Below are 13,732 nucleotides of genomic sequence, written 5' to 3'. Positions count from 1 at the left end.
ACAGTAAGTGCTCCTCAGAGTTAAAGCTGCCCACGACACTGCCTGATTTATTCAGAATTATAAAAAATCCTGACGGAGTTGACGCAAAGTTAGGACACAACTCTGATAGCCATTTTTTAATAGAAAATATAATTCAAGGTTTACTTTTTGTATTGTTTAATATCTTTAAGATCTCTGACTTTTAATGTAACAGTGTAATTTTTAAACACTTTGTTTGGCAGTTTTACATTGTGACCTCATGCTGAGGACAGGTTAAATTACATGTGTTTCCAAGTATAGAGTGTGCTTTTAAAATAATACTAAAAAAATTATTTAAAAGTATAAGCAATTAATGTTTTTTTAAAGTCTCCCTGTAGTCAATAATTTTATCCCTTAAAACTCATCTTTGATCACCAAAATGGACACAATTTGATCACTAAAATGTTGGTGGACACAATGACTACCAAAATTTCCTGTAAAAAAAATTTCTTCATGCCTAAAAATAGCTTGAATGTAACACCCTTGCCTCATTTATCTATGAATATGCTAATTAGCCTCCACTCACTTGCACGAGCTCAAGAGATTCACTCGGTGAACTGGCTGAGGTAAACGCTGCACAATGATATCGCTTTTTACAACGTCGGACACATAACGGTAATTAATATGATTAGGATTTTGCTTGAGTACATTATCAATCAGCTAATAATGTGTTGCTAATGTCACACAAACCATGTTCCCGGTCGCGAGTCAGACAGCTGTCTTCTAACAATCAGTAATCTTAGAAACGCTTTGAACACCTTAACGTCAGTGGATTAAGGCATACAGTTCATCATAACATCGTTATATACATCATAGACTCCTGCTTCAGAGAGCTCATGGTTAATAATATGCTAAAGCCTGCCGGCACGCTGACATGATTGGTTACAAGGTAGTTTGTGACGTCAGAAACACCAGCGATTTCAAACCGCGGGTTTTGACACCGTGTCCTAACCAGACGCGACAAGGTATCTTTTACATGTTAATCGGAGTTTTTGTCCTAACCAGCCGTGGCGGTGACACGAGACGATTCTATTTTAGAAACGGTTTCTATGTCCCCGCGACGTTGCAGGTGGAACAACAACACAAAGAATGGCAATTATAATATCAGGTACTGTTTATGTGCTTTATTTAATGTTAAAAGCATCTAATATGAGTGTGAATATCATTCTGTGTTCCCAGCTTTTTAGCTGTAATGAAAACAACACTGGCTAATTCACCTCAGATCTTGAAAATAAATAAATGGGCACAAGAACGTTCAAACTGTCAACTCAATGCGAACAAACAAGTGTATTCTATGACAAAGATTGGTTCAGTCACTCTGTTTGTACTTTAAATAATGTTTAAATGGTGTAATCTTTATGCTCTTGCCCAGAGAGCCCGCCCACACTCTCTTCTGATTGGCTGTGGTTTTTGATTGATTTTATCGCTTCTCATTGTCGCGTCGCGTCTAGTGTGGACAGTCAAATTGCTCGTCGCTGGAATCTTATTGCATCGCGTCTGGTTAGGACAGAGACTGTCTTTTTTTCACAGCAGTTTTAAATAGAAAATACTCAGCAATGGTGTTGACTTGTGAATTTGCGCATGGTTTGTCTTAAAGCATATTAAAAACACTACATAGACATATAAACAACATTAAAAACTTGATTTTCACCTCAGGGGGACATTAAGTTTATTTTGTTTATATTCTTAATTTTTTAACATATATAGGGCTTTTTGTGTTTAGGACATGTTTTGTCCCTTATCAAGAATCAGTGAACTGTTCGTTTTAAGTCAGCAACACGTTCAAGCCCTAAAAATAATTTTGAAATGCTGTTGCATTATACATTGCTATTCTTGTTATGATGGGGATTATAAGCCGTTCCTTACACATTACATCTGTACTTTATAGAAAGACCTCGCTAATTTCAGAAGCATCAGTGATTTGTTTCTAAAACATCTCTCTGTTTTATATCAGAGCACTCCTGCATTAAAGGTGCAATATGTAATATTTTCTGTCCGCTAGAGGTCGCTAAAGGCCTATTCAAAACAAAGGCGTAGCTTGATGACGCCAAGTTTGAGCACGGAATCTTGGGACATGTGGTCTTCACCTCACAGCCGGTGGAAAACAATTGGGATAGGACTCGGGAAGAAATCATGTTCATGGATGCGGTTATTATGCGGTTATTGTAGTATGAAGCAGAGCAGGACCGAGTGTTGTGGGAGCTGAACGAGGCCGCTGGAGCGATTGCGCAACACACGCTGCGAGCAGCGGAACTTTTATTATGCCACAGTCGCCGGCGCAGCATCCGCTTTTTCGGCTCATGAGTATGAGGTAACGCAGCTCTGTTTATCATATTATACACATTTGAGAGTGTTGAAAATGATGTTATAACGTTACTCTGTGCGTTCGTTCGGCGGCTGCTGTGAGACACTGTTGCACACTGCAGTAAGCTAGATCGATTTTAGAATATCATATGAAATGCTGGATGGCTTGTGTTGATAAATGGCATGCAATTAATTTTAAAACGTATTGTATGATGAAGAAAATGCTGTATTACTGTTACTAAAAATAAAGCTGCATCTGATTATGCTATGTTAGCTACTTCACAAAATAGTGTTTTTCTCTGAGGCATGGTAAAGCGTGATACTCGCAAAAAATCAAGCAAATTAGATTTAAACAAGACTAAACGTGTTGAGCTATATAAAAACAATTTTTTTTGTCTACAAATATATCAAAACAGTTGTTCCCTTGTCTATTAAAACATGTAAATAAAAAAATAAAACCTGAAACCAGTGTAATGCAGGCGGGTATGACGCAATTGACAGGCGACTCCTCACACGTCCCGGAGCCTTGGTTAAAATTGCAATTTTCTCACGATTTACAAATAGTTGTAAACATTTGGGATATTGTAAGTACTCAAGTGAACAAAATATATAACACTGGTCTAGTGGTTTTTGGATATTTTACTGCAAAATTCTTACATATTGCACCTTTAAACTCACAAGAAAAGGTGTTCAACAGTCAGGTGATGTTTATGTATGTGAAATGTTTAGCTCGCGAGTTTGACTCATGACTCGCAAGCGGTTTATTACCTTGGATCGGTGCCCAGGTGTGTTGGTTGATGAACACCAATCATATACAGGTACTGATGGGGGGAGAAAAGGGTGAGGTCGACGTAGCGTTTTACGCTGAGAAGCAGCACTCAAGCACACTGTCATCGCGGGTAACAACGTGGTTTCCTATATGAAAGCCATCAGTTTGGACTAAGAATTGTGATAGACACTCGCACGGTAAGTCGTGTTGTGTTTTTCTCGCTGTTTTGTTCAAAATCTTGAAAAACGTTTAACGTTAGTTTCAGTTTAAATCGAACTACCAGTCGGTTTAATATCTACCATAGTTAGCTTATACCTCCACTGTTACTGTTACTATCATAGATAGTATTGCTTATACGTTCATCTGCTCAAATCTTATTCACATTTTTACAGCAGTAGCCTAACACCACAACGAATATTAGGATCTCCACTAAACAGCATAAACAGCTTTTTTATTTTATTTAATTAACGTTACTATATTTGATCTTCTTCTCTTTTTTTTATTATTGTTTTATGTTTTACACATTTAGATAACTTGTATTTTCCCGGAAACTATGCTTAACACATTGTATAGCTAATGTGTGAGTTTTCCTTCAAAAGACAAAGTACGTTCAGTTTCTAAACGACTTATAATTAACAACTTCTTCAGGAATGATCTGACAGAAACTGTGTTTCTCAACCTAGTGAACTGCCGTTTTAAAAATGTAGTCAAGTAGGCAGCAAGTGCTGTGTTCAGACTGGTAATTCTGCCCAGTATATAATGTAGGCCTATACTGTTTAATAAAAACATTAAGTGAAGCATTAAGCAATATCCCACCATAAATGTTTCAAACAGTACATCACATGTTAAATTATAATCTTGGAAATAAAAGCTAATATCTAGTTGATGTAATTTTTTGTAAACATGCTTAACGTTTCAATTAAATAATGATTCAAGACAGATTTGGTGAAAATCATAGTTGATTGCTTGTGATTTATTCGTAATAATGGAAAGGCAATCACATTCCTGAATATAGCCAAGGTTTTTGAGATACAGCTGCAGTCAGCCTAATTTTATCTGCTTTATCAATTAAAAAGCAGGGCAAGGTTTGCTATATACTACAAATACTGCAGAAATAGATCAGGGTGCAAGGCTGGAACATAAGTCACATGTTAGATCAAACAGAATCCAAATACCGCTCCTGAAGGATAATAATCCATCTATAACCAGAAAAAAAAAAAATATTTGCTTAAGGTGCACGCTTTCTCACAGGTGCACTCTGTCCCTGAGCTCAATACAGTGTCCTTACGGGAGTGAAATGTACTTTATATTAGAGCCTGTGTGGTTTAATTGGTCACCTGAGACCAGATTTCCAATAAATTAAAAGGTTGTGTTTATTTTTAGATCCATAAAAACTTATGTCTGCTAATGTATGCAAACAGTAAGTAATAAATTAGCTGTAATGTTGGTGTCAACAAAGCTCTAGCACAGGGGGGTATTCCAGAAAGCAGGTTATGTGACTTTAAGCAGATTTTCGGTTTCAAAAAACTCAAGGTAACTTTCAGGGTATGTAAGTAGCCATAGCAACTTATTCTCTGAACATAACCTGCTCCTGGGCAGCTCATGTTCCAGGGTTAGTTTGCTAAAGAGGTATTCAGATGTGTGTTATATAATTAATAAAATTATATTAATGTAACAAAATGTTTATATATATTGTCATCTCACACATGGATCTGCTTTTTATTCCTTTTTATAACAGGATGTTTTCTATGCTTTAATTTCTATAATAAAATACATTTGTGATCTTATTAAATAATTGGTTATAAAGATGACTTATTTTCATTTAATAAGGACAAGTAAGTTTTAAGAGGGTTGGTTTACCCAAAACTAAGGTTCTGTCATCATTTACTCTTTCCAAACCCATATGACTCACTTTTTTTCTCTGAAACACAAAAGAAAATATTTTGAAGAACAAATTTATGGTTTCTCTTGTCCATACAATGAAAGTCACATTCAAAGTATCTTGTGTTTCTGCATGAGTAAGAAATACAGGTTTGGAACAACATGAGGGTGAGTAAATGATGACACACATTTTCATTTTTGAGTCAACTGTTGCTTTAACTTTCAGTAAGTTAGTATTTAAAGGGTTAGTTCACCCAAAAATGAAAGCTCTGTCATTAATTACTCACCATCATGTCGTTCCACACCCGTAAGACCTTCGTTCATCTTCGGAACACAAATTAAGATATTTTTGATTAAATCCAAGAGATTTATGACTCATCCGTAGACAGCAATATAATCAACACTTTCAAGGTCCAGAAAGGTACTGAAGACATCGTTAAAACAGTCGACGTGACTGCAGTGGTTCAACCTTAAAATTATGAAGTGACAATAATACTTTTGTGCGCAAAAACAAAACAAAAATGACGACTTCATTAAACAATCTCTTCTCTTTCCTGTCATTATCCTTACGCAGGTAAGCACAGTGAAGGCTTCCATGTTTATGTCCGAATGCCGGCTCAGTATTGGCCAAAGCTGCACACTTGAGCAGCATGAAGTAATAATAATGAGTCGGCGTTCTGATGTAGAATCTGGAAGCGCTGGACGTAAAAAAAATTTGAGAATGACACAGAAGAGAAGATATTGTTTAATAAAGTCGCTATTTGTTTAGTTTTTGCACACAAAAAGTATCATCGTTTCATAAAATTAAGGTTGAACCACTGCAGTAACGTTGACTGTTTTAAAAATGTCTTTAGTACCTTTCTGGATATTGAAAGTGTTGATTATATTGCTGTCTATGGATGAGTCTCATAAATCTCGGATTTCATCAAACATATCTTAATTTGTGTTCCAAAGGTTAACGAAGGTCTTACGGATGTAGAACGACATGAGGGTGAGAATTTTCATTTTTGGGTGAACTACCCCTTTAAGCAAAGCTTATAGAGTCCATGATCTTCCTCCCCACACAAACCACAGACACTTCAGAGACCTGACAGTTTGTTCTTAAGTGCTGTTCATAATACATAACCAAAAAATAAAACCGCTGTCACATGAGGCTTCAGACTTCAAGTTAAACAAAACCCTTCTGCTTTTTGAATGTCATGTTTCTTTGATCTCACTAGCATTATGGTTTCCTTGTGTCTGATAGGCTCACTGCTGAACTTGACATCAATGGGAATATAATCGAAGAAACTGAATTCAGAGGAAGATGCACGTAACGGATGTTTGTCATGCTCCCAAAAAGCAAGTGTAGGATCAACTAACATTGATCCCCAAGGAAGAACAAAGAAACAGAGCGGTGCTTCAACGCAAGCACATTCTGTGTTGTGTGTCTCCCCACCATTTCCTGTAGAGACCAACATCCTTTCTTGCTTCTCAATTGTTGCCTTCTCTTAACTGAGCTGTTGTAAAATGAGAAAGACGTATACTAAATTCCTCATCTTAGCAGTAGCTAGCAGCCTTTGCTTAGTCATATTCTATTCCCAACTAAAGGATGTGGAACTCACACAAAGAGACTTGGCCAGACACCCTTCGGTTACAATTGTCACTCCTAGAAAACCCACAACTGTAGTCATAAGCACCATAAAAAAGAAAACCAAAAGTGTTATGCTGGTTGAACGTCCACCCCTTACTATTTCTGAGGATTTCAGAAAAGACATTCCCAAAAATGGTGCCTTCTGGAACCGAAAACTTCATTCTCTCCTCAGGCAGTTTGACTCCGCCAACAATAAAACGCGCAAGGACCCACATATGAAGTTTCACTGTCAACCGGAGAGTTCTGAGTTGCTACAAACCAACATTCAGGATATTCAGTCGTATCCTCCTCTTTATGGAGACTTCCTTAAAGGCATGGAGTGTCGAAACCCACCACTTCTTCATGATCAGCCTGGCAAGTGTGCATCAGATCAAATTTTCCTTCTCTTTGCAATCAAATCCATCCCAAAGCACTTCGAGAGGCGCCAAGCAGTCCGAGAGACCTGGGGAAGAGAAGGGTTGTATGAAAACGGACTTCAGGTACGAACGGTCTTTCTGCTGGGTCGATCATCTGCAGATGATCCCCCTCTCGACAAAATAGTTTCATTTGAAGCTCAGCAGTTTCAAGACCTGCTCGTTTGGGATTTTCACGACACCTTTTACAATCTGACTCTCAAGGAGCATGTGTTCTTCAAGTGGATGATGGATCGCTGTCCTCAGGTGTCTTTCGTTTTTAAGGGCGACGATGATGTTTTTGCCAACACTCAAGCGGTATTGAATCATCTGAAGTCTTTGGAGCCCGAACAGGCCTCGTCGTTGTACACCGGGCAGATCATTTCTGATGCCACACCGTTACGGGACCCTAAGATCAAATATTATGTTCCTCAGTCTTTCTATGAAGGCCCTTACCCTCCTTATGCTGGCGGCGGTGGATTCCTCTTTTCTGGAAACCTTCTCCCATCTCTTTATCATGTTTCCTTTTACATACCCTTCTACCCTATTGATGACGTCTACAACGGGATGTGCTTTAAAGCAATTGGAATCACTCCGACCAAACACGATGGTTTCAAGACATTCGACATTCGGGAACAAGATCGAGAGAACCCCTGTGTGCACAAAGACTTGCTCCTGGTGCACCAACGCAACCCTCAGCAGACCATGAGACTGTGGAAAAATATGCACAGCTCCATGTTGACCTGCTGATATGTTTGGTGAACGGACCATTATTAGACCATTTAGCTGTTGTGCTTGATAAAGCCCCATGTTGGATAAGAATAAGCTGGTAAAAATACTGTGCATTAAAATATGAGACTCTGGATGAAGACTATTTTTGGTTAGTTTTTACTTGAGTTGAAATGACTTTGGTTTGTTTCATTATTGTACTTGAAAGAAAACATATGGTCATGAACACCATTTATGTTTCTGTGCAATTGACACTGAACTCTTTATAGGTTAACTTTTAAGGCAGTGTTTCCTAACCCTTCCCACCAACACTACACATTTTTGAACCTGATTCAACTCATCTGCTCCTTACTAGAGACTTCAAGACCAGAAATAGATGGGTCAGATAAGGGAGACATCCAAAATGTGCACTGTTGGTGTGAGGATGGGTGACAGAATTTTATATTTGGAGGGGGTGAACTTCCTTTATCGAATGTCAAGCCTCTTATGACGTTCATCGCATGATGTTGATAGATTTCCCCTTCCCCTTGCAACTGCTTCAAGCTAGTCACGTGAATTTGTCAACAGAAAACTGCTTGGTTTTAAAAAGTGACTTCTTTGTGATCTGTGTTTCATAATTTGTTGCAGGAACCTTCTTTACCCTGCAAAACTTCACTAATGTAACCACGCTTTTATACACAATATACAGTATCAGAGAAGCTGATGGATTAATTCACACTAGCTTTAGGCTAGGGCTGGGTATTGACACAATTTTCACAATTCGATTCAATTTCTATTCACATGCTTGCGATTCGATTCGATTCGATTCCGATTTCAATTCAATTCGATATGGATTATTTTGGATGTAGTATACCAGATACAGTACATGGCAAATTTTCTAGAGGAAAAAAAACTAATGCTGTAAACCAGTCAACTGGTACTACATTACTATAATATTGAAGGTTAAAATTAACTTATTTATATACAAACACTTAAATTACACTCAATGATGTTTTTTATAATAAATAAAGTTTAGATTTACATAATAATATACCAGTTCGTAAAAATGAGAATCGATTAAAATCGAGAAATCAATATTTTTTTTTTTTTTTTACCCAGCCCTACTTTAGGCCCCATTTTGAAATTTGAAAGTTTTGGACCTTGTTGACTTCAGCAGTTGTCAGTTTTGCAAGTTTGCATGCGGGTGTATGAGTAAATGGCGAGGGTGGTAGTATTCATTGGAAATCACTGTTCTTGGAAAGCACGTTCCTGGAAGATAGGACTTGTGGGAGATGAATGTCTTATCAGGCATTATTTTTCAGGGCTGCGTTTCTCAAAAGCATTGTACGCCTAAGTAGATTGTAGAACTGTTAGCACCAAAGGTCTCTACAATGAACTTAACTCACTATGCTTCTGATGAACACAGCCCAGACTGGTGAGCTGTGATAAGTTTGGCAATTAGTATCCTTATCTGTGAATCATCTCTATATGTGTCAGTGCCTTGTGTAGTAACGCTAGTATGAGATGTTTTATGTATATTTTTGAAGTTCAAATTATAGAATGTGCTTGAATGGTATTTAAATGTCTAGGGCTAGGCTGTTATCATGTTCATGCTGCAGTATCTGTATGTGTCTGTGTGAATTATGATGAATTGCACAGACAAAACACAATGTAAAGTTCACATTAAAGTTATTTTATGGGTGTTATATCTAGAATAAGAACCTAACGCAACTCAGAGGCTGATTTTGTGGAACAAGGATTTTAGAGGATGGGCAGTTTTAATTTCATTTTGAATATTGAGGAAACATGTGTTGACAGCTCTCAGAAATGAGGAAGCTGTGGTTGGTAAACTGTTTATTACAGTAACATGAATGGTCAAGTACTTGCTATGTTAGTTTACATGCTTCATCTTTTGCTTATTAGAATAGATTGGAATTTGCATTCAGACTTAGATGACTGCATCAAAACAGGAACACGTTGTTTCTTGGGTACGTTTACAAGACAATAATGTACTAAAAATGGAAAAGTTTTTCCTTTTGCGTTTTTCACGTACAGATGACAACATTGTTAAAATGATCCCCGTTCACACGGATCCACAAAAACGATTAAAAATGCTGTTTTATGCATGCCAGGCCAGTAGCTGGCGATGTAACTTTGTATAGAAATACACGCCTACTGAACACAAAATACACATGCGCATGACGTCATCGTTTTTATAAATTTGTAGTTTACATGGAGACGATAATGCTATCATTTTCAAAAGTTTGCATTTTCAGGCCCCCAAAACGGCGCTGTAGTGTAAATGGACAGCCAAAACGCATAAAGCTTTCCTTTCCTTTTTTTTTTTTTTTTTTTTAAACAAGTGTTTTTAATTTGCTCCACCACATGTCGTTCCTGCAGGGTCCCTACAAGGACATGATGATGGAAAAATTCAAGAAACAATTATATTTTAATGCATTTTTGTTTGCTAACAGAACATTTGCATTTCCCTGAAAAACTTTGCTTTGACTCAAACTATATTTGAATACTTCTGCAAGCAATTTCTAGTTTATCAGGAAAATGTAACACTACATAGTCAAACTATTACTATCAGTGAAATTAGAAACTTTAAACACAAGTATTGAAGTAATGATTTCAGTGCTTTTATTTTTGTGGTATCTGGGTTAGGCTAATGATTACTTCACACAAGGTTTTATGAGGGTAAATGGTACTGTACATTTTGTCAGCTTGATTATTTTTCATTGACTAAGGCACTAATAACTCTGTGGACATGCTGTTTTTAAACATTTACACAATAATTTTCCTAGTGGCTAGGTTTTATTTCGTTACGGGTTTTTAGCACACACGGGTTTTTGTTTCCACACACATCCCACTGATGTCATTATCTTGATGTAGAACATTTATAAGGTTGAATGCATCGGAGAACCCTGGTGGAAACTAATGTGTGAGAATGTGACATGAAGTCTCAGTGACATATTTAGAATCCATATTGTCAGTTTACGCCAATAAATTACAGGGGAAAATGTAACATGAAAACTATCAAGCTATGTTTTGTCTTACTTTCTTGATTCCAGAACACACAATAATTGCATTGTTTTCTTGAGATTAATATTTGAGTGCTTACTGTGTTTTCAATAATTATATTCAGTAATTATACATACTGTACTTATTCTAATCACATAATTATATTTATTGAGTTTCACTGTAAAAGTGCGAAATGCTGCTTTATTTGAGAAAAGTCACTGCAGTTTCATACAATTACTGGATTATGAAATTCCATTGGTTGTTGACATCAAGTTTTGTCTGTCAATATCAGTCATGTGAAACTGAATTTTATTTTATTTTTTTTCCCATCTGGTTGTGGAATTGAGAGAGAGAGAATATTCTTTTAGTTACAGTGTGCCTCCTGCTGCTGAACTACAATATTCATTGTCCTTCCTCAGAAAGTTCATGTCTAGACTGCATGAGCATTTCTGACCGCAAGTGTCCAGTGCAGTGACCATTTAATGAATAATAAATGAATATTGTATAAATACAAATTGTACAAAATAAAAATTATTTGTATTGTCTTTAAACTCCAATATATGCATGACTCAAGTGTCGTCTGTGTTTAATGGCGTGAATCCCTGTTGGAAAAAAAACAGCATATGCTGGTTAGGTATGTTTTGAAGCTAGTTTATGCTGGTCATGAGCTGGTTTAAGCTGGTCAAGTGTTGGTCCTAAGCTGGTCCTGAGTTGGAGCTAGTTGCTTAGGACCAGCACTTGACCAGTTTAAACCAGCTCATGACCAGCATAAACCAGCTCAAACCAGCTTCCATGCTTCAAAACATACCTAACTAGCATATGTACGGTGTTCATTTTAGGACTTCCTCACACCTCAGTCATACAACGAAAAGGTTTCATGCCTCGGACTAAAAGGCTTCTGTCATCGGACAAAACGGCATCGCGCCTCAGACTGAAAGGCATCAGGTCTCAGGAAAAACAACGTCAGGTATCAGGTCTCGTACAAACAGGCATCGAACGAAACAGCCTCAGACCAAAAGGCTTCAGACGAAACGGACTCAGATAAAAAGGCATCAGACAAAACGGCATCATACATAAAGGCATCAGACGAAACGGACTTAGAAAGATGCGAATTGCCCCGCCTCAATGTGATGTCACGTGCATGCAGTTTTCTGTTAAATGTTACACTAAGTTGTATAAAACATTTCCCACTGAGATTTTGTAAATTTGTATTATTCACTAGTTTTATTTGCATGTATAAAAAGTTAGCAAAATAACATATTGCAAATAGCTTGCATTGCAAACTATTGTGAACACATACGAAAATGAACCATGGTTAAAAGTGTGTAACTGATTTTTTTTTTTTTTTCTCGGATTGATAGGCTACTATTTGTATAACAATAATTTTACTACAAATACCATAAACTATAGTGTAGCAAAACCATGGTTAATTTGTGGTTACCATGGTCAATTACAATAACCATTTTGTTTTATTTGTAGTGAAACCATGGTTCATTTTTATAAGAGGTGTAAAAAATCTTTCGAGCTATTTGAATGCGTTGTTATAAGCACAGCTGCTTTGTGTACCAGGGAAACGGCTTTATTTCTTCTGTTCCAGCGCCACCTACTGTCAGAGAGTCGATTAGGCAAGGCAAGACAATTTTATTTAGCACATTTCATACACAATGGTAATTCAAAGTGCTTTACATAAAAAGGAAACAAATACATAAGAATAAAAATGGAATGCATAAAAAATAAAAATAACAACAAAAACAGAATACCACTATCTGGATGGAAGAGTCACATTTTACATTTTCATTCAGCCCGTTGCTGTTTTTCTGCAGACCAATGTGAAAATCGGCATGTTCTTTTCTGTTCTTTTCTTATAAATAGCCTACATGAATACCATCATCAGATAGATTCTACATAATTAACATGCACGCACACACATCTTACATCAATTTTGGAATAGTAACAGTAAAGAAAAAGACAACTGAAGGACGGCATTATGATGGGATAAAAGCCAATAGAAAGTTAGGCTATACAAAAAAAAAAAAAAAAAAAACCTGATACCTTTTAGTCCGATGCCTTTTGGTCTGAGGCTGTTTCGTTCGATGCCTAATTATACAAGACCTGACACCTGACGTTGTTTTTCCTGAGACCGGAACACTTTCAGTCTGAGGCGCGATGCGGTTTTGTCCGATGACAGAAGCCTTTTAGTCTGAGGCATGACGCCTTTTTGTTGTATGACTGAGGTGTGAGGAAGTCCTAAAATGTACACCGTACATATGCTGTTTTTTTCAATTGTTGGGTGGTTGAGTTTTTAAAAAGCACAACATTAAGAAATAAACTCATATTATAATACAACAGCAAAAAGAGTTCAAAATATCCATATTCTAAAGTCTGTCACATATATTTTTTTCGCAAATGCAGACACCTCTCTGAAACGAGAGCGCATAAAACAAGCATTTCTTTTAACCGCTGTTGGAGGTTCTTGTGATGCAACATTGATGTTTACATTATCCTTCCATACTATTCTATACCTGCCGTCTTATCCAGTGAGGATTTCTGCCCCAGGGGACGCAGTTATTATCCTGTAATCCCCATAAGACTCATTATTGGACAACTTGAAAGACAATCTCCATCCTGTCTCCATCTACAACGACTAGTAGGGACTTGTACAGAAATGGAACACATGCGGTTCAATAGCACAGACTCTATCGCCCCCTAGAGTACTGAGGTGTGTTGACACCACCACTTTATTCCTTTATTCTTTATTCTATGCATTGTCCAACCATTTGGTTCTTGCATACAATGTTTATGGCCTAATATTTACCACTGTTTTTACTGCATATTTGCCTGAATAGCTTTTAATTCCAGGATGTTCTGGAGGCATTTGAACATTGCTCTTGTAAATCATGTAAGATCTAAATAATCCTTACTACTTACTGTATGAAAGAATGGGGGGAAAAAAGACCTATACATAATATTACATTTGGCATGAAATTCAAGTTGCAATAGTTT

The 13,732-nt window shown here is 37.0% G+C and overlaps 1 protein-coding gene across 1 annotated transcript; it reads left to right on the top strand.

Moving 5' to 3' along the window:
• The first annotated feature begins 3,036 nt into the window (after positions 1-3,036).
• Positions 3,037-11,286, top strand: b3gnt2l (UDP-GlcNAc:betaGal beta-1,3-N-acetylglucosaminyltransferase 2, like). The gene is made up of 2 exons (XM_051871307.1): positions 3,037-3,288; positions 6,219-11,286. Exon 2 carries the CDS (start codon positions 6,482-6,484, stop codon positions 7,745-7,747), a length of 1,266 nt encoding a protein of 421 aa, XP_051727267.1. The 5' UTR covers positions 3,037-3,288; positions 6,219-6,481; the 3' UTR covers positions 7,748-11,286.
• The last annotated feature ends 2,446 nt before the right edge of the window (positions 11,287-13,732 follow it).

Source organism: Ctenopharyngodon idella, chromosome 18 (assembly GCF_019924925.1).
Source record: "Ctenopharyngodon idella isolate HZGC_01 chromosome 18, HZGC01, whole genome shotgun sequence".
Taxonomy (NCBI): domain Eukaryota; kingdom Metazoa; phylum Chordata; class Actinopteri; order Cypriniformes; family Xenocyprididae; genus Ctenopharyngodon; species Ctenopharyngodon idella.
The sequence above is the reverse complement of the archived record's forward strand: the minus strand, read 5'-3'. Positions and strand labels throughout refer to the sequence as shown.